The 25,054-nt window shown below is 36.5% G+C and overlaps 2 protein-coding genes across 2 annotated transcripts in view; one reads left to right on the forward strand and one right to left on the reverse strand.

Moving 5' to 3' along the window:
- Window positions 1-9,336: 9,336 nt before the first annotated feature.
- LOC111869303 (elongation of very long chain fatty acids protein 6) lies at window positions 9,337-16,424 on the reverse strand. Its single transcript, XM_023860708.2, has 2 exons — window positions 15,756-16,424; window positions 9,337-11,035 (listed from the first exon to the last, which is right to left on the reverse strand). Exons 1-2 carry the CDS (start codon window positions 16,070-16,072, stop codon window positions 10,483-10,485), a joined length of 870 nt encoding a protein of 289 aa, XP_023716476.1. The 5' UTR covers window positions 16,073-16,424; the 3' UTR covers window positions 9,337-10,482.
- A 646-nt stretch (window positions 16,425-17,070) lies between these two features.
- LOC111869311 (fas-associated death domain protein) overlaps window positions 17,071-25,054 on the forward strand; it is a 14,293-nt gene continuing 6,309 nt past the window's right edge. The window contains exons 1-2 of the mRNA XM_023860722.2: window positions 17,071-17,700; window positions 20,405-20,506. Coding sequence (XP_023716490.1) covers window positions 17,376-17,700; window positions 20,405-20,506 — 427 coding nt within the window. The 5' untranslated portion in view covers window positions 17,071-17,375. The remainder of the gene's footprint in view (window positions 17,701-20,404; window positions 20,507-25,054) is intronic.

Below are 25,054 nucleotides of genomic sequence, written 5' to 3' on the forward strand. Positions count from 1 at the left end.
ATCTTCATTCCACCAATTGCTCCACAATCACCCTCACCTATCATCTGGAGCTGGTACAATAGGCCAGAAGTGGCCGCTGTACAAGGACTTAGTCTCACCCCACTAGCATTTAAAAAAATACTGTATTGCGTAAGACATAAGCCGTGTGTTTTATGATTCCTCCATGACGTTTACTCACATGAATATTTAGAGACAAATGTTTCATTATTCGCTTGTTTCCTAAGAAACGTAGGTTTTACAAGGAATTAAATGTGAATAAAACTCATACACGATAATATTATCATAATTGAAGTGCTGTATATAGATTTCCATTAGTTTTAAATATATTCCAAACGTTCAATTCAAACCTCTACTAAGATTTCAAAATAAATCTGAAGTGAATAAAATTTAAACATTCTAATACTCGTGTTTTATATTATGTTCCATTATGGCATATAAAAGAATCCAGAACATATTTACATATAAGGAATCTGATTCGGATAATGTAAATTCCGTAATATCTTTCGTCGAAATCTATGCAATTATCTATCTATGGTTCTAGAGTCCATTGTTGAATTACGACCGCTTTTTTTTCAGTTTCTTCATCATATACGCAGTCGGTAGGACTCCTTGGACGGGGGATCAGACCGTCGCAAGGCCGCTACCTATACACAGAACATCACGAACATCCATACCTTGAGTGGGATTTGAACCCACAACCACAGTGTTCGAGTGGGCGAAGATAGTTCATATCTTAGACGGCGCGGCCACTGTGATCGGCAAAAATCTATGCAACTGTTTGGTAGATATACATAGAATTTCGATTAGAACATTAAAATAAACCAGTTTATTGTGAGTCAAAATGGCTTCACAAAATGTATAATGTTTAGCACAAGTAGGAACAAAACTGGTCAGGTGTTTTGAGCGGTATTACAAGCTTATGGACAAAAACATAACTGAAACGTTAGGCAGTTCTCGCTTTCTTTTTTAATGCGTCTGAAAATTATAAACTGGTCCTTTCCAGAAAACCAGCAAATACCATGTGACACGTTTCGATCATATTCTGTGGGTCTAGTTACAAAACGTATCTTGCAGTGCAATAAAGAATTTCAAGTAAGGTACTACAAAAGATAAAGAAATTATATTCTAACCTAGGCAGAAACTGAAGAAGGCATTGGGTACACCACGCACAAGGCAAATGCTATCTAAGATCACCCCTGGTTCATTTGCTAGTAACTGCCCATATGCTTTATCATACCAGGCTACTGAAATTAGGTCACAAGGATAAGAGGAAAGACTTTCAGGATATGATTTTCAAAGGTCATATAACAAAAATGCATGAGATTTCCATTACAAATTTAATAACTTCTTTGGCCATATTCTTTGTAACCAAGAAAAACCAAATTTTGTAGAACAAAAAATGTAATATAATATACGATACAAACAGCTGATTTACAATCACAGAGACAGCTTTATTAACAAACATTTACAATATTTGCAACAAAAATGGCAGATGAACTGAATGTTCACATACTTTGTGCATCACAGATGCCCATGGCAACAAGTCATGTCTTGTGGCTGTGACAACAGTAAGACTGTAAACACAGTACAATCCTGAGACGTTGAGCATGAATTTCTACAACTGCAGTGCATTTTGAAAAGTTCTGATAAAATACGACAGACAAATAGTCAAGACACTTTCATGATAAAAGGGGAATGTGACTGCCAATTAGAGATTGGAAGGTCCTTTCTATGTTTAATATTTTCTAACTAACTCCATGGAGCTTATTCCTTCTTAAGAATACGCCACTCAAGAATCTCCCAACATTTTATGGAACCCGAAGGTTCATTAACGTGTTTACAAATGCCTTCCACTGGTTCCTTACCTGAGCCAGATCAATCCACTTCGTACCTCCCCATACTATCTCGCTAAGATCCACTTTAATATTATCCACCCAACTACATCTTGGTCTTCCTAGCAGTCTCTTTCCTTCCGGTTTTCCTACCAATATCCTATATGAATTCCTCTTCTCTCGCATTTGTGCTACATGCCCTACCCATCTCATCTTCCTTGACTTCATCATTCTAATTACACTTGGCAAAGAGTAAAAGTTATAAAGCACCTCATTATTCAGTTTTCTTCAGCCACCTGTCACTCCAGCCCACTCCTGTCCAAATATTCCCCTCAGCACCTTGTTCTCAGACACCCTCAGTCTGTGTTCCTCCCGTAACATCAGAGACCACGTTTCACACCCATACAGAACCACAGGCAAAATTAGTTTTGTATATTCTAATTTTTACGATTTTAGACAGAAGAAGTGAGAATAAAAGGTTCTGGACTGAATGGTAACAAACATTACACAAACTCCATCTCCTCTTAATTTTCTCCTGAATCAATTTTTGATTTGTTTCTGTCATTTCCAAATATACAAACTTCGCCATATTTTCAAAGGATGTCACCTATCTTTACCTTGTGATATTTTCCTTGCATTCTAGAGATGAGCAAAATATACTTAGTTTCTTTTTGTGTTTACTTCTAGACTAACCTCCCTTACTAGCATCAATTAAAGCCTCCGTGTTTTTCTTTATGGTATCTGTGTTATCTCCTAATAGATTTAAATCATTAGCATAGACCAACAGCTGATGTGTCCCATTCAATTTCAGTCCAACCTGTGTTTCCTGGATCCTTCTAATGGCATCTTCTAAAGCAAAGTAGAAAAGCAGTGGCCAAAAAAGCATCTCCGTTTTTTACATAATTTTAGACAGAAAAATTATCAGTCGTTCTGACTCACTGTGCCTCCATTTTTTCTCCAGTATCTGACAAACGAAAAAAAAAATATCTGATCAGTAGTTGGTCTGTTATATCCAAATCCGCACTGAGGAGCAATGATAGTTTCATCTACATACAGACCTAACTTTGAGAGAAAGATATTAGAAAAATTTTGCATGAAGTTGATAACAGTAATATCCCATGACAATTACTACAGCCAGTTCTGACTTTGCGTTTTGTTTTCATGCCGTCTACATGCAACTTTGGTTACTATTCACTCGTTTCTCTTTATTGACACTACATGTTTTGGCCTAACTGGCCATCTTCAGGTGTATAGGTTGCTGTGGTTAAGAAATCTGGTGCTCACTGTAAAACTGCATTGTTTCTCTTATGTGATTGCCTCAGATTACTTGTGGTTGTGTGGGTTAACCACCTGGATTAATTTTGGTGTCCTTGAGCTGCGTGTGTTTGCCATATGGTTTTGTTTGGTTTTTTGGCTGTGGTTGTCTTGAATGTTCTTGCTGGGGCAGGGACCACCACTGTTCAATGCAATCTCATCAATTTTGTCTTTCAGATATTCCCTCTTTTTGTTCCTGAAATGGCTGCTGGTTTCACGTCTTATATTGTTCAGATTATCCCCATTTACTTGTATTTTGCTTGGATCCTGTAAGCACTGCAATTTTGCTTGTTACCTTTGATCTAATAATTTCAAGCATCCTTCAACAAAACATGGCTTATGCTTCTTCAGTTCATAATACCCTAGACACTCTTTGGCTGAAATTTTTATATTCTCTCTAACAGGTTCCCAAGCCTTCCAAAGCTGTGAACTCATTTTTCAGTGTTAAAAGTAAAAAAATAACAAACTTAAAAATCTTTCAAGAATGTGTTGCATCTTCCCGAATACATGCCCCAATTTAAAAATGATAAATTGAAAAAGAAAAAATCATCAATTGTACAAAAAATATACTGCACAGTTTCTAAATACAACTACAAACAAACATGGAAATCTCTCCTCAGTTTCTTTTGCATGACAATTTGAATATAAGTGAATACAATGTACAATCAAGTTTTCAGGAGACATTTGGAATTGATGTGTCTATTATGGTCAGAAAGAAGCAGCAGCTGTAAAAGATAAGGCATATAAAAATTCATGCCATATTTAAATTATGGTAAATTTCATATTTCAAAACATGCCACAGTTACATAAATTCAACACAGAACTTTTCAATATATATATGCAGTACAATGTTGTGGTCATTGTCTCACTCTGCAGTGCAATTACAAGTCTCTTAAAACTGAATATACAGTAAGATTATGCATTAAATCGAATTATTTGTTAAACTAACATTTTTAATTTACATGAATAAATAATGTAATGGGCTGTGATCTTATAACAAAGTGATTTAAGGCTGCAACTTCCATTTAGGATTTCGTATTTGTTACCCAATAGTACATACTCACATAAGTATAATCCACTACATAATAAACAACAAATCCCCTACTTCCAAAGTTTAAAAGCTTATATAACCATTGAAATAATCTACACTGCTGCTACACTCATCACAGCAATGCAAAGATAGCATAAAGATTCAAATACAGAAGCAAATAAACCCACAAGCACACTGTAATGGCTTCATGATGTTCACTCGTTTAGGTAACATTAGCTATTTATCACATGATGACAGGCAAAGAGCTTCCTTACTGGATTTGATGTTCTCACGGCAGTTATGAGGCTTTCTATCTTTCGGGATGTGATGCCATGTGGTCCAATGGAAAATCATCTGATGTTCTCAAGGGACATATCACATCAATTACCTCAGCTCTACTTGGTACCTGTTTCATACTGGCTTACTATTTGACCCTGAAAATGGAGGTGATGTGTTACTCTGAAAAGTCAGATGACTTTCACTGGACTGCATGGCATTATATCCAAGAAGATACAACTCTTCAATTTCATTCTTGGATAATGAATGTAGTTTAGCAGATGTGAACAGTATGGTTGCCACAAGTTAATCTTGTGAGCTGGCAAGGAGTTCACAATGCTAATTTATTTTAATGGACTGTGTTTCAGGACTTATTTTCTTCTCTTATAATGATATGAATATGCTGGCAGTATCTCCACAACCACTCTCCTCTTTTGTCAACTGCAAAGAGGCCAAATAAAGAAAAATAAAAATGGTTTAATGTGTATACAGAGCGAGAGAGGGGGCAAGAGAAATTAACACATTATAGTACTTTAAAAATGTGATCTGAGTTCTGATACTGCATTATTATGGATTATATGTGGAGTACTAACTTTTACAGATTTTCCAGTGACAATGTATAAGAACATCATAATGTGTTCTCATTGTTGGGAGATTATAAGAGTATGATGATTTTGATAATATTTATTTTCTCCCTTTAAGGGAAATGGAATTTTTAATTTGGCAAGCACAACTTGGCATGATCCTTCAAGCTCTAGGTACAAATACATGAAACTTCTGTAATAATTCTCAGGCATATATTCTGAAAATTTTAAATTAATCTGAGGTACTTTGAGTAAACAAACTCAAATAGTATGTCAAAGTACTAAATGGAAATTCCAAGCCATTACTAAAGAAATGGGTTTAGACCAGAATCCTTAGTGTCTTGGAAAAAACTCCGTGATTTTAGTCCATAAGCGAACTATACCGACCAAGCGAGTAACTGTCGCTTGTCAGCGAAGTTTAGTGCCAACTTTTGCGGATAGAGGGACCACAGAGGCGGTCTTAGTGTCTTGGAAAGGAAAAAAGAATGTTATGACTAAGTCACTGTTTACAAACCAGATAAAGAATAAAATAAATATTCCATCACAAAATGAGTGTTAATCTGAACTTGTGCTGGACTCACTTTTCTTCCAGGGTTAAAAGGACCTGACTAACGATGGAATTCTATCTACATAACAAATATGTTAAGTTTGTATACATTTTCGGTACACTTTGGACAGCAACGATCTCTAATTATTGAACTAACAGCTTAAGACCGCTCACTGTCACTTACATCACGCACACAAACACATACCTTAAATATAAAATCATGTCAGAGTTGTGGTGCCACACTTTCGCACTGTGCACCAATATACTGCCTGGTTTGTGGTTATTCTCACTTCATGAGTGAAACTTCAAGACTTCTGATTGCTTGCGTCACAACCTACCGCATTATTTCATTAATTACGTCATTTACACAGAGACTTCAAATGGCACAAAAACCATCCTAATGGAGCAGCATTGATACGAGAGACCTTAAAAGAAGTGTGTGGTGCGAATGTATAAATGCAGAGTCTGACAAACCTCAAAGTCACATCACTACTGCAGATACATGCTTAAAACAAGAGTTGAACTTGACAGACTTCCACTCTACCGCATAAGGCACAAAACTAAATTTACAAGGCTAACATTTCTGGATTGGACAATGCACTGAACAAACTCGAGCACATATTTCGACAGCCTATATGAACATAATCATGGGCGACAATTCCAAGAGCAGATAGTGCAATTACAGTGTACAGTCATCAGCTATTTTTGAGAACAATTAAAAGAGAGTCAACCAAAAGTACCAGGCACATAAAAATATATGCCCTTGAATGTCACCACACAAAACTGAAATATCTCTATTAAAATGTTATCTGAAAGCTCACATAGCCACAACAAACATTTTTGCTCCTAAATGTAGCCACAATTAACTGTTCATGAATACAGCCAGTGCAACCCCCCTCCAATATGCAGTCACAGAAAATATTCTTTTCATTTATGTACAGTCACAACAAATTACTTTTTGTCATCTTCTCTTAAAGACTGCTGATTTGGTGACTGTCCTTGGTATTATGGAGAGGCATGACATATGACCCATTTTTTGCGAACGAGCAACCTGGTCAAGTTTTTACTCAAGTTCATCAAATAAACTAATAAATAAGTCAAAATGACAAACTCATAAATATACTGTGTACATAGTAGCCTCAGAGTTTAAGCTGAAAATTGCCATATTACATACATTTTCATATAAGAAGTCTAGCATGAATACTTCCTACTACAATACAAACATGTTCAAGTAACCCCTAGGAACATTAACTTGTGCACAAATCACCCCGGCTCATGCATGCATGCACACATACATACACATACACACACACACACACACACACACAAGACAGCAAAGTGTCCTTGGTAATGTTTTGAAAATAATACAGATTAAAATTAATATACATAAAATGATACAGAACACTATTAGCAAAAACGTGAAAACAGGAATGTTATTTATGGAAGCATACTTCAAAAATTTTTCCATGTTTTTGAGAGCTTAAGAAAATCATGCCCCTTCATGTAGGAGCTGTCCATGTCCCTCAGCCTAAGTACAAACTAAGTGAAACACAGAATGTATACATACCACATCCCAAGCATGACATTCTTAAGTATTATTCATACAAACAGTTTTTCTATTGCAAAAATATTTCACATGCCATACTTCAAACTTGAAGTACAAAGACGGGCAAAGAACACTGCCCACTGCCTCAATTAAGCACATCACAATTGTATAAGTTTTTAACACATTTCTCACAGTCATTCAAAATGCATCAGGAATGTTTACAAATTCAAGTTCCTCACATATCTTTTCAATAGGCACTTCCTGTCCAAGGAACTTTTCTTTCTTATAGTGTTTAATGGTGAGGTGCTTTGTGATGAAAATTTCAAATCCTCTACATATGAGATCAAGAATGTACAGACATGATCCATGGAAGAATTCAGTCCAAATCATGGTGATATTTATATGTAATACAGCCTTTCACTCATTTTACTGTCTTCTACATACTATATAATCATAATATACAATAAGTAAAAAATTATATTTTCATGGAGATGCAAGTTTTGGAACTATTATGGAAAATTTTACTGGGGATGACTGCTGGCAACTCTGCATTGAGGTAGCCACTTCAGAGTTATTCTTCTATCTTCTACAATGCAGAAGTAGCCTGGGAAATTGTATATGCCTATACATAATATCAAAAACCTCCTCTTCAATTAACTGTTGTCGCTAAAACAACTAATCATAATAAAGAAATGAATATCACCAAATATTAGTGATCAACTCATGAAGAATGAGGCAGGTATAGCATGTAGCATGCATAAGGAAGAGCTTGGAAGACCTTGGGATGAACGGAATGATGTCACAATGGGTTTTAAAGAAATGGGTTTGATGCTGTACACAGATTACATCTGGCTCAGGGTTGGGATATGCACTGGCCTCTCGTCAACATGGCAATCAATCTTTTGGTTCAAAAAAAATCCTGACCAGCTGGACGACTAAGGGCTCCTCAAGAAGAGCGTGCCGCAAGGAGTCAGGTAAAGATAAAACATATTTATTAAGTAGACTTACATAATTACCATCACTAACTTATTATTAAAAGAAAGGTTTTATAAGTCAGCGAAACCTATCAGGCACGAAAATCTGGAGATTTCCCACTACAACCAAATTAAGTAGTAGGAGTAGTAGTGATAGTAGCAATAGCAGTAATAGTAGTAGTCATGGGTTAGGCCAGGCTTGGACTATTCTATCCTCTTGAAGAGCATGTTAACCCCTCCATCTTAACTGTGGGCACCCTATATTTCCACTTCTTTCAGCAAAATTCAGGCCAAAACTCGAGATACAGCAAAACCCTGTTAACCCCACATAACTCTAAATACAGAGTGAGCCATAAGCTGTAACAAATGTATTTTTGGTATCTTTGGAACTATAATAGATACCACTGCAGTTGTCATTTCAGATGACAAAGTAAACTCACGAATTTCAAAGACATGGAAAAGCGGACAGTTCAAGAATGTTCTGTTATTTTGTAACTCTATTTTAAAAATGAATCCTCCATCTAAAACAGTCTTGAGAATATCTGAATTTCATATAGCCCCATCAGAGGAAGTCATCAGAAGATGAGCGCCCACATCTCATGATGAATGGACTGTGGTGGATGCACAAGAGTCTGCCAGAACTGAGAGAATCACTGAACAAGTGCATATGGAACAGTCCATTATAAAAAAGGACAATCTTCGGAACTTCAATTATCTATAAGCTCTGCAAGACAAATTCTTAAACGTGTTTTGAACTGAAGAAAGTCGTCTTCTGGGTTTAGGCGCCGTGTATTCTTCGTTTTGGCCGACGTTCCTCCAAAACTTTGGCCAAAACGAAGAATACACGACGCCTAAACCCAGAAGACGACTTTCTTCATAGTCATCGCCGTGAAAACCTCAAAACTTACGTGTTTTGAACTGTTTACCACATGAAATTCAGTTACTTTAGAAACTGAAATCTATTGATGTGTCATGACTGCATTTCATATGCAGTTCAGTGTAACTTGCTGAAAACAATGAGTTTAGCTCCCAGCTGATAATAAATGATAAAGCACACTTTAATAGTTGTGTAAGCAAACAAAACTGTAAGGTGTGGGCCATGGAAAATCCAAAAGTGACTCACACAGCACTCTTATAGCAAAGTTCTGAATTATAATAACTCTGAAAAACTCTGAATTACTGTTACACTTATGCTACATTAAGGAAATGATATATCAATAAGGAATACATATATGAGAATATTTCCAATATATTGCCAGCCTCATCCTTTGAACAAGTTACAATGTAAAGTTATCATAACCAACAACCTGCCACACCCAGCAAAAAAAGTTCTATTTTAATAAGATTAGTGGCAATAATATGGACTGAATAATCACTACTGTATATTAATATTTAAAGACCAGAACAAAATTAACAAATGCCATTTCTCTTCCAGATTGTTTAGAAACTTCTGTGAGTTCCAAATTTATTCTTAAAACTGACAAATTAATTTTGAAACAGTGACCCATAATATTAGGCCATCACCACTCCCAAAACTATAGATGTTGGAGGAATGAAGTATTCTGCAACTCTATCTGAATAAGACGAACATGTACCTAGATGGGAAATGCATCCAAACACGTCATTATTAAGCAATATTTATGCAGTGCCCTTCTTCCATGCATCTTGAGACATGAATAACAATGCAGAGTGGAATTACCTTATGCACTTCTATCAGTCAAAAAGTATTTGATTATTCAGCCTTCATTTCTCCAGAGTAGCACTGATATTAATAACAGCAAAATTCAGTAAGAGGAGCAAAGAAGAGAACTCTTTTGATTTCACTGCTGACTACAGGCAGTAATCATGGCAAAAATGCGTATCACCTCCTGTCATTCATGTGAAGCTTGTAAAAACTACTTTCCATGCGCTCACTTCAGTAATGGTAGCTCTTAATAACAATTGAGTAATTTTTTTCTCCACCAACTTTTCTCTCTTTTTGTTGAAATCATAAAAAATTCCACATGAAGAGCACCACATACCACCCCCGGTACCATATTTCAAGTACTGCACATGTTCCTTGTGGTTTAAATGATTAAAGCACTGCACAAAGAAAGGATCAGGATGCATTCAGCACAGCACATAACAACATGTGCAATTTTGCACAACAAAAAAGAGGCACAGTGTAAATGTACAATGCATTTATCACAAAGTGAGAACTTCACCAGAAAAAAAAAACACCATTCCTTTTTAGCAAATATATAAAAAATGACTTTATATGAATACAGGATGCATTCAATTTGTTCCACTGTTCCAGAAATGTTCAACTATCCAGACTGGTAATTAAGAAGGAACCTGAAGTCAATTACGATGTTACAATAGGCCTAATTTACTTCACATTCAGGGAACCTTAAGCTTGCTGTCACTACTGTGTACTGATGATATTCCATTTGATGTTGCACCTTTTGCCTTCCTACCATTCCCAAAATACACTTTCTGGAAGAACCTAGCAAACAGCACAAAGTAACTAAAGTACATGATAAGCGACACCTTTGTATTTGTAGGTGAAATGTGGCATTCCTGTAAACCTTGCTGGATCACCTGCTGTGCCCAGATATTGATTGCACATCCAATTATCATCTGAGCCAACTGACATAGTGTAATGATCATAGCAAACGATCTTGGAGTTGAGTAACCCATTGATCTGAGCGCATAATATGAATACATCAAGGAATGGACACAGTAATTCATAACGATGAACCATCGTGCTGAAGCTGTGTATTCTGAATATGAATACCAGGTGTATAGGAGCACTGTCACGTGATGATACCAGTGGAGGAATATCAGAGGCTGTTTCCGTAGTACGATGAATGCTGTGTCTCCTAATTCTGGAAGTTTTGATAATGCAAACATCCAAGTCCAGAAACCGGACACCCGGTCCTGATCGATGAAGCTGAACAAAGAGAAAGGAGTAATGTAAATTCCAGAACTTCACAGGACATCACAAGGTGGAGACATTTAATACAGAAATATCATGAACCTGATACTTTGGAAAGAATATCATACATGCTGGGGAATCATTACTGTATGGGTCACTGCAGTACACTTCACAACTGGTGGTCTGTGGACTGCTGTAAGCCCACAACTCAATTTATGCCAGTCAGCAAATTCTAACTGCTGTTGTACCATTTACACAAACATGAAAGGAGTACGCATTCTTCGCCTCGGATATGGTTACTTTCCTTCTCAATATCAAAATGTAAAACTTTACCACCTAGGTAAAGAGCCCTGGATACCCACTGGGTAGGAGGTTGGGTGGACCCCAGAGCCAGTCTGGATGACATGGGGGAGAGAAAATTCTTGACCCTACTGGGACTTGAAATCCGGCCCCTCAGTTGTCCAGCCTGTAGCCAGCCGCTATACTGGCTGCTCACTGGCAGAAGAGGATATGCAATTAGTCACTGCATCCTTCAAACTCTGGAGGTATAAATGTAACACAAACCCCAGGTCCTTGGAAGACAAATAGGATTGAAAAATTAAATTATTTAATATGTCCTGCATAATTTTTAATTATGTATGTTCAGAGTGGGCGATACTGAAATACACTCAACTCTCGATTATCTGGGATAATGGTGGGGATGGAAATCACAATTAATCGAAAACCCGGTTAAGACAAATTTTATTCAAAGTAGTACTGTAATACTGTACCTTCATAATACTATAAGCCTACCTCTATTTAAATTTGTTCAACCTCATTTTTATGTCACTTCATGGCCTATTTAATATTTTTTTACATTACACTGAAGTATGAATTAGTTACTTCAATCACAGTGTTCAACAACATCCAATACTTTTTACGAATATTCACACTTAACACGAATATTCACACTTAACAGTTAAAAAAATTAATATTGTCATTTGCTTTTTCGCGGCATTTTCCTTTTTACGGATATATGTGTACGAAGCCTACGTAATATTAGCTTGTCACTTAATAAACTGTCCTCTTCACTCTCAAGATAGTCTAGTAAGGATTCCAAATGATTAAGCGCAGCACCATGTGATACTTTCTTACTAGCAACACTGTCCACCTCTTCCTCATTCTCACTTTCTTCCCGCTCTTCTGGCTGCACCCCCATTGAAGTTACGATTTCGTCACTGCTTAACATTTCGAAGCCCGGTTCACACGAGTCACAGTTAAACCACTCTNTATAGTAAACGACATATAAGCCACAAAAAAAAGCCCCAGTTAAGCCGCAAACAGGTTTATCTGCACCGGATAATCGAGAGTTGGGTGTAATTTCAATACCGTGTGCCCCAATCAAACATTTAGGTAAAATGAGAATTAACAGTTAAAACTTACAGTAAATTAAGAATGACCTAAAAAATATCGAGGGAATACATTTATAACAGTGTTAAAAAATACATATCAAGCAAATCCCCAACAAGATATTGCAAAAGAAAATACAATAATTACAGTGGAAAAGGTCATTACAACAGAGAGGTTATTTGTGTCTGCCACAAACTGTTCAGCCAGTCCTGCAGAACTGAGGAGCTCCTCATGCAAGTACATTGCATGCATGTTCAGACATACAGCACACTTCACTACCGCCCCCCCCCAAAAAAAAAACACATCATAGTGGATGCTAAAAATGGTCTGTGTTGTTATGCATAAATTCTTTGCAGGCCCATAGAATGTTCATATTCATGCCTTCTGGCAACAGAACAAACTTGGAAATTTAAACTTTAAACCCCAGTCTCCTTTGCAAGGCATCTAGGGGATTTTCAAGGAGAAAGTTCAAACCTATCACTGATTTCACCCAATTTCCCTTCAATGTGCACTTTTAATTTTGATTCACCCTTTTTGTTTAATTACGGTTAACCCACACATAATGCATAAGTTTGCTTCAGAGAAGTCGTTCAAAGATCTACTGGGGCAACACTGAAGATAATTTGTAAAGTATAGAGGCTACAATGAGCCTGGATAGCGCAGTTGGTATAGTGACTGGCTACTGCTGGACAGCTGAAGGGTTGAAGTTCAAGTCTCGGTGGGGGCAAGATTTTTCTCCTCTCCAAATCGTTCAGACTGGTTCCGGAGCCCACCCAATCTCTTATCCGGTGGATACTGGGGGAGCAAGCAATTCTTTCTTCTTCTACCCTGAAGATGGAGGTGATATGTTCCTCCAAAACGTCGGTTAACACAATGTCTACACAGCGCCACATCCCAGAAGACTGCTTTCTTCACAGTCAAATGTAGTTTATTATGTGTATCTTCTGAATTTTGTTGAAAAAACACTTCTTGACTAATGGGTATGTGGATTATAGCAGAAGACAGCAATTTAGAGCAGTTGTGATGGCTTGAAACAGAATATATTTTTATTGTAGTTTGATTGTAGTTTGAGAATATGACATATGACTTTTTAAACTATAATTATTTTATGTACTTTTTTTATTCTGGATTCAGCTGACATCAGTTTATTTAATGTAGTTATACATGCATCTTCTTAGGCACTTCTATTTAAGTCATTCTTAATATATGACCTAATTAATTAATTAATTAACTAACTCCATGGAGCTGAGCTCCTTCCCTACGAAGCAAACGGTCATTCACATACTAAAGAATTTCCCAACATTTTATAGGTCCTAAAGGTTTGTGACTGTGTTAGCAATGGCCTCCCCCTGGTCGTTATCCTGAGCAAGTTCAATCCAGTCCATACCACCACAACCTATTATTCTAAGATTCATATTAATATTATCCTCCCATCCATGTCTTGGTCTTCCTAATGGTATCTTTCCTTCTGGTTTTCCAATCGAAACCTTATATGCATTACGCTTCTCACAATGCATGCTACATGCCCTGTCCATCTCATCCTCCTTGGTTTGATCATTGTAATTATATTTGGCAAAGAGTACAAGTTATGAAGTTCCCTATTAAGCAGTTTCCTCCAGCCTCCCATAATTTCATCCCTCATCAGTCTAAATATTCTCCTCAGCACCCTGTTCTCAAATACCTTCAGTCTATGTTCATCCCTTAATGTCAATGACCACGTTTCACAATCATACAAAAGTGCACGCAAAAGTATAGTTTTGTATATTTTAATATTTACATTTTCAGACAGCAGATGAAAAAAAGAAAAGGTTCTGAACTGAATGGTAGCAAGCATTACCCAGATTCAATCTATGCAGAATCAAATACACACAATTATGGTATATAATGACTTTATTATTTTTTAGAAAATGTATGATTCATAACAATTCTATAATCAGTACTCCTGTTGCTATTTCAAAACCACGGATGTAAACAAGCTGTTTTAGCAGAGGGAAACATATAATTTCAAAGCTACATGTCCTCAGACTACTATTACAGCAACAAATCAAGATTCATGTACACAGGGGCAGAGTGCTGAGATCTGTTCAGCCCACGATCTTGTAATACTGTTTTGTGAAACATCTCATAGATTGGCATCACTAAACTTGTATAAAGACCCAGCAATCACAACCCCCGTTTTAATCTGATTCCGAGCCTATCTGTATCTATGTGTGTGGAACAGATCTGACAGAGGATGACCACTGCCTTGCTTAAGCAGATGATCAGTTATTGTCATTTTGGTTCTTAATCAACTTGTCTTAGTAACTTTCAGCTACAGTGCTCAACCTACCCCCAATTGCCTCCCACAGGATCTGCTCATCCTGCAGACCTGTCCCATCTTGGAACACAACATGTTGCAGCATACCTTATAACATCTGACCTGAATCTGTTACTGGTATAGGTAATAAATAATTTGGTGTTGGTAGTCCTACACAAATTTATCTTATTATCTGATATCATAACAGACTGTATAATTGCAATAAACATACAATGGTTTGGTGGTACCAAATTCCAAAATATTATTACTAATCTATGTTTAAAAATTCTGGCTAATTACAATGCAGAAAATTCAAACAAATCAAACATATTCAATATAAACGAAATGTTTTTATATTTTATTGTTGTTCATTACATTTAAATGTTAATATACAACATTTATTTAGAGCGGAGTTTGTCTTTATTCTAGAGATCCTTCTTTAGGCTAAACCAATGGATTAAGAATATATCATAATACAAGTATAGAAACATATTTCACATGGAGATATAGATAGAACTTAAGAATTTTTAAAACACGAAATGCTTATACAGTCAATGATAGCAGGACAGCTCTCTAAATACAGAAAAAGTTAAAAAAAAAGCTGTGGTCATTTTTTGTCTTTTCATTTAACATATCAAGAGAATCTATGGGAACACATGTTCTGAATGATAGGAGTTGGAGAACACTGAATTTATCTCCCAGCTGAGAAGCCAGAAAAAAAGAGGGGGCTTTAAAAGGCCTTGAAATATATTATATACTTATTTGTTTCTGTAAAGAGGTATAACCTGTAATTCTGACATATTTTCATTGGTGGTGGATAAGCATGCTCTCGTTCCACAACCATGGACATAATACGTATCTAATGCTTACAGTATTTTACCTCGATTATAAATAAATTATGTCGCAAAAATAGAGCAGCCAAGACCAAGTTTAGTGTGGTTAATTTTTATTTTTAACGCCAGCTAACTGTCCTTTCAAAAACGTGTCAATTTTAGGTACTTGATATTCAAGAGCAACAGAGGATTAACTACATGATATATCTCCAATTACCTTGTCATGCAGACGGAATGGTAGAAACCGTAATTCTTGAGAACGTGGAAGAAACCGGGCGCTGTTCTACATGCTCCAATGATACTGAACGCCGCCAATGCTGTATTCCAAACTGACAGAATTCCACGAAGTTCATATCTCGGCCTGTTTTGCATATAATGCTTCCCACCAAATATCAAAATCATGTAGATTCCACAATAGTAGAAGCTCTTTGTCCAGTTCTTCACCATCCAAACTCTTGTATCCTGATGCTTGAATTCCTCTTCAAAGTTGAACATGTATGTGTAATTGGGCAACGAAATTTCCATGTAATTCATTTTACTGAATGAACTTGTACAAAAAATAATGGTAAAATTAAATATCAGCTCACAATATTTCAGTTACTACTGTTAAAACTATATCACGAAATGTACGTCAATTTGTTTCAAACACGCCTCTCAACGAATGTGTGCCACAACCGGTACCTCACAAATGTGATCAAAATAGTGAACAGCCCGCCATAAGTGTGAATGTTTAAATATTCCTACTCTAACGCTATTTCGTCCTAATTCCACACCAACCAAACCCTCTGACCAGTGCCCTCCGATGTATCACGAAACGGCAATAAACCGCCAATAACTACCTTAACTTCTCCGTAACCGTCCTTATGGTCCCCACCGCCCCGTACCTTCACCTACTACAACTGACTACAACCAACCGCCCCACCCGACTCACATGCCCCCCACCCCTCCAGGTCGTTCTGCTAACAACACCAGCGCCATCAGCAAACACTAAACCCACAGAATACAGATGCAAAGCATAGAATGGAACACATAGTCACGGATCCAAACGATACCCACAGCTTGGTTATTCTATAATCCGATTCAATGGATCAGTGTTCTTATGGAAGAACACGATCAATTCAAACTCGGTTGAAAATTGACGACAAACCTTTCATCTCGAATTCATATATTATGTGCAACGTTTCAATGTAATATCTGCGCTTTCATAATACTTTGATAAAATAATGATTTGAGAACCTTGTTTCCTAGGATAAACGTTGAAAATGTAATAAAATTGGGATTTGTATTGGAATAATTGTTATATTTTCTGTTACTTACGACTTCATTCCATGTTCACCCTCACATAATAACGTTTTCGACATTAAAAAAAAAAAGAGGTATAACGCTGTCTATGCGTATGTACACCATCTGTGGGACTAATATATAACACGATAGAGTAAGCTTGGCTTTCTTCCGTTTGAAGTCGTTCCAATTTGTTACCACCGTTACTACCGTTACTACGCTGCTAACCGTGTTCTGTGTCAAAGATCATAAAAGATGGTAGTCGACGCTTGTGTTGTGTTAAGTGGAGTGTTGGGTTACAGTAAGTAACACGCGAGGCACGTGAGCTTCGTGAGTTGTGCGACATAGGGGAAATTGTGTGTAACAGTGAAAATTTTTGGTAACATGGTGGGCCACTGTAGTTAAACATTCATGTTTGTGTTTGGAATGTGCAGATTTTATTTTTTGCACAAAAGGAACACTGTGTAACATGTTGAATTTGAACCTGCAGATTATGTTTGTGTATATATATATGTATACGTGTTAGTTGAATCACAGTAAATGCTTATACGGCGCTATGGCAGGTTATGCACCTACATACAGCGAGATCAGAGTTCAAGTAGTTAAGTGTGCCGAAGAACATCTAAGTGACAAGCATCTGAAGAATTTTATTAGTACTTTCCAGCCCATTATAAACTCAAAAAGACGTTCTAGTTATGTAAACAATTTCAACGATTTAATAACCATACTAGAAAAAAGAGGTCATGTTGGAGAAACAGACATCGCTCCTTATCAGGAAATTATAAACCTATTGCCCAATCCTGACATTTTAAACGAAATTATGTCAGATTTCCAGGTTCACAGGAGTAGAAATAGAATACAGGGACTGTATATGAATCATGGTAAGAGCACAGTGATATAATATGGTATTCTAGGTATTTCATGTTGTGAGGCAGCTGTCAGATGTTACATTTTACATTTCACCTGTCTTATAACGAGAAGTTTGATGAACTGCATTTTAAAGCCAAGTGCATTTGCTTTGACTGGATCAGATGATTTCAGACTTTCAGACTGTTGATATGTCACTGACTGACAAGATGTATTTATGGATTATCAGAATAATTTGGTGACAAGACAGCAAACTGTATAACCCTAGTGGAAAAATTCACATGCATAAAGAAGATAGAAATAATGGAGAGTAATGAAACTTAAAGTAACTAGGTGTGAGTAAAGATGTATATTAAAATAAAGCTGTCTGTAGAACCAAGGTGTGAAGGAGCATTACATATGGCATCAAAAACCATCATACAACTTTAATTTCATTAATGTTATATTTTAGCGTCCTGTTGCACTGATTTTAAGTCCATGATTTATTTAATCCGTCTTGCAGTGCATACACTCATTTATTTCCTTCTCTCCCTCGCACTACATGTTTCGGCATAATAATGCCATCTTCAGGTGCTTACTTATCCACGTCAAACCAGTTCATTGCATGCCATGTTCACACATTAAAATAACTAAAATATGTATCTATCATATACATTGTCAAACGTTAAAAATATTAAAATTGTTCAGGATACCACATCGCTACGTCGCCCCTCACTACGTCAGTCACGCCCATTCTCCTTTGTTGGAGCACTCCTTCACTATCTTGTNGATGGCATTATTATGCCGAAACATGTAGTGCGAGGGAGAGAAGGAAATAAATGAGTGTATGCACTGCAAGACGGATTAAATAACTCATGGATTTAATTTCATTGTTGATACACAGTTTCATTTACATATACTCTCTAAGCTGATGGCATGATAAGAGAGAAGTTACGTGCTTATTTTTATTAATCCGGTTTTTATGATAAATGATACAAACTCCGTCCTAAGTGTAAACAATATATATTATATGTCCTTGATCTTGTTCTTTCTACACTACATGTTTTGGCCTCTATCGGCCATCATCAGGTGTATACTCTTAACGTTGCTGCCACACTGAACCCAGTGTAAAATTTAACATTTAAAAACACAATGTCACATTCTTCGTATTATCAACATTTACATCGTTGATATGTGTCTGGTATGTAGATTATGTTGCACACGTCAAACCCGATATTCTTGTAGTAGCACTCTAAAAATCTTTAGTTATGATGTTTTTAAAATCTTTTAAAATTTTCTCTAAATTTTAAATTTAAAATTTAAAATTCTTAGGGTTACTCGCCCTATGTCTAAGTGCTGGAGCGGCTAGTTCTTGTTTTCACACTGTACAGGTGTTATCTGTAATATACAAATATTCGTATTATTATTTTATGTACGTAATATTTTCTGTACGTAATATTTTCTTATGTGTGTATATTGTTATTTGTACTTACTTAATGTAGTCTTCTTGTGTGGGTGCCGCTGCTTGTCTGTACTACGTGTGCTGTCTGCTGTATTGTGTGCTGTGTTTTATGTTAGTGAGTGTAAGGGGGGATGGGTAGTGGGGAGAGAGAGGTACCGTTAGTCTGTGTAGATTTCGTGTATCGTTTGAAATATGGGATTGTGTGTTTCTATGTGTGTATCATTCATGTGTAAGCCTTTCTTACTTATTTTATATATATGGTATTTCTCTAATGTATTTAAATGTCTGCCCTTCTTTCCCGTTGTTACAACTTCCATTACGTCTGTTATTGTTCCGTATGCATGTCCTGTATTTAGTATGTGATTTGAGTACCCGGAATTGCTATCATTATTTCTAATATCATGTATATGTTCTTTATATCTAGTGCTAAATGTTCTGCCTGTTTGCCCAATGTATTTCAATGGGCAATCTACACATTTCATTTGGTATATGCCACTTTTATTGTATTTATCTAATTGTGGTTTTTGTTTGAGTATATTTCCTATTGTGTTTCGTGTGCGGAATGCTACTTTTATCTGTGTGTCTTTGAAAAGTTTTGTAACTTTTCTCACTTCTTTTGTACTATATGTAAATGTGGCCCACTTTGTTTTATGTTGTTCGTCGTCATGTATGTTTGATTTTTGTTTTCGTGTTGTCTGATTTAATCTATTGATTATGTTTGTGCTGTATCCGTTGTTATGTAGTATGTTTTTAATAGTGTTCTTCTCTATTTGTTTTCCCTTTTCTGTTATTGGGTATGTGTACAGTCTATTTATGAGGTAATTAATACCTGACAATTTGTGCTCGAATGGATGGCACGAACTGTTAGGTATAATGATGTCTGTTTGTGTGGGTTTCCTATATATTGCAAATTGCAACCTACCTTCATTGCGATATATTGTTATATCTAGAAAGTTAATTGATTCTTGTTGTTCTCTTTCAATGGTGAACTTTATAGTTGGTTGCAATTCATTAATTTCTTTGAGTGTATGTTCTATGTTTGTTATTTTTTCATCATATATTATTAATATGTCATTGACATATCTGAAGTAGGCCACTATTTGTTGTTTTACTGGAATGGGATATATTTGTGTGTGTTCCATATATTGTATATATGTTTCTGCTAATATATCTGATGTTGGGGCTCCCATACCTTTTTTTTGGGGGGCTCCTGGTTTTTATGTTAAATGATAGTTTCATACATATTACTTAATGATAATTGCCTTTTTCTTTCCAAGGACCAACTGCACCTTTTTATTCTCAAAATAACTCCTCTGGATCAGGGAGATCGAGAAGATCAGATTCATTTACCAATAACAACAGTGTGCTCCCAGAAGCAGGTATTTTACAGAACTGAATCCTTCAGTTGGTAATGAACATACATGTTTTGTATTATGTTTTTTTTTATATCCAGCATCCTACTTCTGTTATGGCATATTCTGCGTCCTTTGGTTTAGCCCAGAATCTATGGAATGCAAATAAACTCCACTCTTCCCTCCTCTCTAGTCATTTTTGACTAATTCTGGATTCATGGAATGTAATATATATTTCTGTGTGTGTATGTGTGTAATGTGACTGCCATTTATCCATTAGGCTATTATCTTGAAAATATTTAAATGTTCAGTGTAGTTTAGTTTAGTGTAGTTTATTATAAAATTCCATCGATCCCGTCTGGGCTACACATACACCCGATGAATATAGAACCAGTCACAGACAAGAAACCAAAATTTTTATCTTCTTACTTTAACATTATACATAACAACATCTTAAATTTAATATTGTAAAAAATCATCATACCAAAAGGTAGATGATAACATATTTATGCCAAAATAAGTCACCTATGATACATAAAATCTTAAAAATTCATATTAAAATTAGTAATTATTATTATTATTAAAAAATCATTCAGTCAATAAAAAGAATTCAATAAAAGGTAATTTTTTAGAGTATTTTTAAATCGATTCTTATCATCAGTCAATTTTTTTATGCAAGGAGGTAAGTGATTAAATGCTTTTATACCCATATAATAAACACCATTTTTATAGACAGACAACCTTGGCTGTGAAAGGTAAAAATTATTTTTACCTCTGGTGTTGATATCATTTAACTCTGAATTTGTTTTAAAAAAAGAAATATTATCAATTACAAAAATTAGTAATGAAAATATATACTGAGAATAAAACGGTAATATATCTAGTTTCTGGAACAACTCCCTACATGAATCCCTATTTCTGGAATTTGTAATAATTCTTATGGCCGTTTTTTGTAGTTTAAATATATTGATACTATAAGGCGAATTCCCCCAGATGATTATATCATATGACATAACTGCATGAAAATAAGAAAAGCAAATCATCCTTAGTGATTCATGGGACACAAAGGGTCTTAAAGATCTAATAGCATAACATGCTTTGCTTAATTTAACCATAAGTCCATCAATATGATGCTTCCATGACAAGGAACTATCAACAGTAATACCTAAAAACTGAGTATTTGTATTGTTAATAATATATTTATTTTTATAACCGATATCTAATTGAATGGTTTGGCTGTTAGTTGTTCTAAATTGTATATACTGAGTTTTGTTATAATTTAGTGACAACAAATTGTATTAAACCATTCATTCAACTGTCTGAAAGAGGAAATAATATCCTTAAAAGTTACTAAATTAGGATTACTGACAATAATGCTGGTATCATCAGCAAACGTGACTGGCTTGGAGTTATAACTAACTACTTTAGGTAGGTCATTTATGTACAAAAGAAAAAGCATTGGTCCAAGTATAGATCCCTGGGGCACTCCATGTTTAATCTTCCCCCATTCTGAAGAAGCATAAGAATGTGTTAATTTATCATCAATGAGGACTCGTTGATACCTATCACTGAGATATGATTTGATTAGAGCATATGCACTGCCTACAATTCCATAGAATATCAGTTTCTCCATTAATAAGTCGTGATTTACGCAATCAAAGGCTTTCTCGAGGTCAGAAAAAATACCTCCCACAAGTTCCTTATTATTTAAGGCCTGTAAAATATCATTTAGAAGTTTAAACATTGCCTTTCCTGTTGAGAAATTGCTTCTAAACACAAACTGTTCACTAGATAATATAGCATTATTTGTTACATGTTTAGAAAGTCTTATTTACATCATCTTTTCAAAAATTTTAGAAAAGGAAGTTAGTAATGATATAGGCCTATAATTTTTATATCTTTATTGTCGCCTTTTTTAAATAATGGCTTAACCACAGAATATTTCAATTGTGTAGGGAATGAACCAGATAAAATTGACCTATTACAAATATAATTCAAAGGAGCGATGATAAATGGAGAACTTATTTTAAGGATTTTTACTGAAATTTCATCATATCCAAATGTATTTTTGGACTTAAGGGATTTAATAATTTTTTTTAATTTCCCTAGTCGTTGTATTATCAAATATTATATTTGGAAAGGGGTTATTGAAAACACTGTATAGATAATTAATACACTTATTATCTTCTAATTCCTCATTGTTATTGACACTGGAAATTATATTGTCTGCTGTTAATAGAAAGTAATTTTGAAAGGAATCAGCTATAAGCTGTTGATTATAAGTTTAAGTACCTGGCTAAAGTTCCTGGTTAAACTAGACGCCAACCAGGCCAAGGCCGACGCCAGACATGAACAGATGATGTCCGATCGGAAAGCATGGCGAGAAGAAATGGCCGCCATGATAGACAGCTGGGGGAACGGCAGCCACAAAGATTTAGTGGCCAAAAACGACATAAGGACGACAGCCTGCCGAGAAGCAATGAAGGCAGATGCAGGGATGATTAAGCCCCATTTAGATGTGATGCAGTCCGTAGTGGAGCATCGAGAGGTACCCGTGGTAGACGCCACGATAATGCCGGTCGGAGAACCAAGGAAATGGCATAGGGACCGAAAACTGGCCGCGGAGCGCCGTCGCCACAGAGCGAAGGATTTGGCAGGGGAAAATCATGGGCCCCACAAAGAATTGGCCGTCACACACAGGACAACACGCCGTGTGGGACTGGCACGGAAAATGCAAGCCTACAAGAAGATGCCTGTCGCGCGACAGTGGCATGACACATGAGAGACATCCGCAGGCTGAACACAACCCCACACGTGGCAGTGGCACATCGAAGGAGAGATACCTTCAAGAAAGAATGGACCAAAGTTCAGGATGGGTGCCAGAAGAAATATGTCACCGCTCCCGGCAGGATGTCCCTCCGTGCAGCAGTGGTACGACGCTGGGGACACATCATCGGGAACATCCTGACCAAGAACAACGTCGCAAGAAGAACCTCCAGAGGGCGGAGACCACAGGAGAAACCAGAGGGCAGCAATGGACCAAAAAAAAGGGTACAAAAGACAGCAGCTGCATCATGGGAACGAGGGAACAGCCAGCCGAACCCTCAGGAAGAACCAAGGACTAGAGATCGAGAATCGAATAGTTGGACCTCATACCAGCCTGAAGACAAAAATGAATTGGACCTTATGGAGGGGTTGACCCCCTCCAAAACGAAAAAGGAAACGGCCCATATGGGAGGAACCGGTAATAGAAGTACCGGCCTCCCCAGAGAGAACGAATGGAAGTGAAGAATGAATGTGAGACAAGGCGACCAACAAATTCTCGGCTACATAATTACATCGGTCGATAGAATCCACGCTCCTAAATGGCAGATGATATCAATCAAGCATTTCATTATTTCTCCGTTTTCTTTCACATTTTCATTCTGCTGTAGTATCGTCAGGCGCTTTTGATTGTCAAGTTGACAGTTAATTCAAGATTTCCCAAACATAACAAGTTGCACTGTTGAAATAATGTGAGTCTGAGAATTCTCATGTTGTTTCAGTGTTTTATGAAGGTTGTTGATATCACCAAACCCAGTCTTGTTTCATAAATTTTTTTCATTGAGAAACAACAGGTATGGCCAACAAAACAATCTTCCTGTATTACGGCACTACCACTCCCCCAATTGGATCTCTGGGGGGGGGAGTGTTTCTAGAGGAAAATGTCATGCAGGAGTTACGACAAGAAAAAGTGCGAAGATCAGAAGGAATATCACGGCTACAAGATTGGAACATGGAATGTAATGACCTTGAATCAAGCAGGCAAATTAGAGAATTTGAAAAAGGAAATGCAGAAGAATGAGGTGTCAGTGAAGTGCGATGGAAAGGACAAGGTGAAATAAGAAGTGGTGATTATACAGTGTATTATTCTGGAGGTGAACGGGCTGAAAGAGGTGTGGCAATAGTGGTGCATAAAAGTGTAGTGAGGAATGTTGTTAAGAAGATTGTTTGTAATGACAGAATTATTGCTCTGAAGTTAAAGGCGGAACCGGTAGATATACTGATTATGCAAGTGTACATGCCAGCATCAGAGTATGAAGATGATGAAGTGGAAAAAGTGTATGACACAATTGAAGAAATTCTTCAGGAAGATGGAAGAGGTGACACAAACAGCATCATATTAGGAGACTGGAATAGCAGTGTTGGAGAAGAATCATCAGAATATTGTTGGATCACATGGACTAGGAAGACGGAATCACGGGTCAAATACTTATTGACTTTTGTGAAAGAAATGGACTGATTGTTACCAACACTTGGTTCAAGAAGCTAAAGAGAAGACTTTACACATGGACGGCATCTGGGGATTGGAGGCGGCATCAGCTGGACTACATCCTTGTGAAACATCGATTCAGAAACAGTGTGAAGGATGTGAAGACGCTGCCTTCGGCAGATATTGACTCTGATCACAACTTACTGGTTGCCAAGTTTCAAACCAGGTTGAAGAAAATTATAAGATTCCAAAAGCGCAGACCTAGATGGGATTTGGAGAAGTTATATGCTCACAGACAAAGTGTGCAGGAGACCCTAGAAGAG

This window comes from Cryptotermes secundus, unplaced genomic scaffold, assembly GCF_002891405.2.
Source record: "Cryptotermes secundus unplaced genomic scaffold, Csec_1.0 scaffold274, whole genome shotgun sequence".
Classification (NCBI taxonomy): Eukaryota; Metazoa; Arthropoda; class Insecta; order Blattodea; family Kalotermitidae; genus Cryptotermes; species Cryptotermes secundus.

Excerpts from the sequence above, each read along its gene's own strand:
- LOC111869303 (XM_023860708.2), bottom strand. The coding sequence starts at position 16,072 with ATGAATTACATGGAAATTTCGTTGCCCAATTACACATACATGTTCAAC. Across the intron at positions 11,036-15,755 it reads CATTCCGTCTGCATGACAAG|CTTCATCGATCAGGACCGGG; the intron begins GTAATTGGAGAT and ends CTCTTTGTTCAG.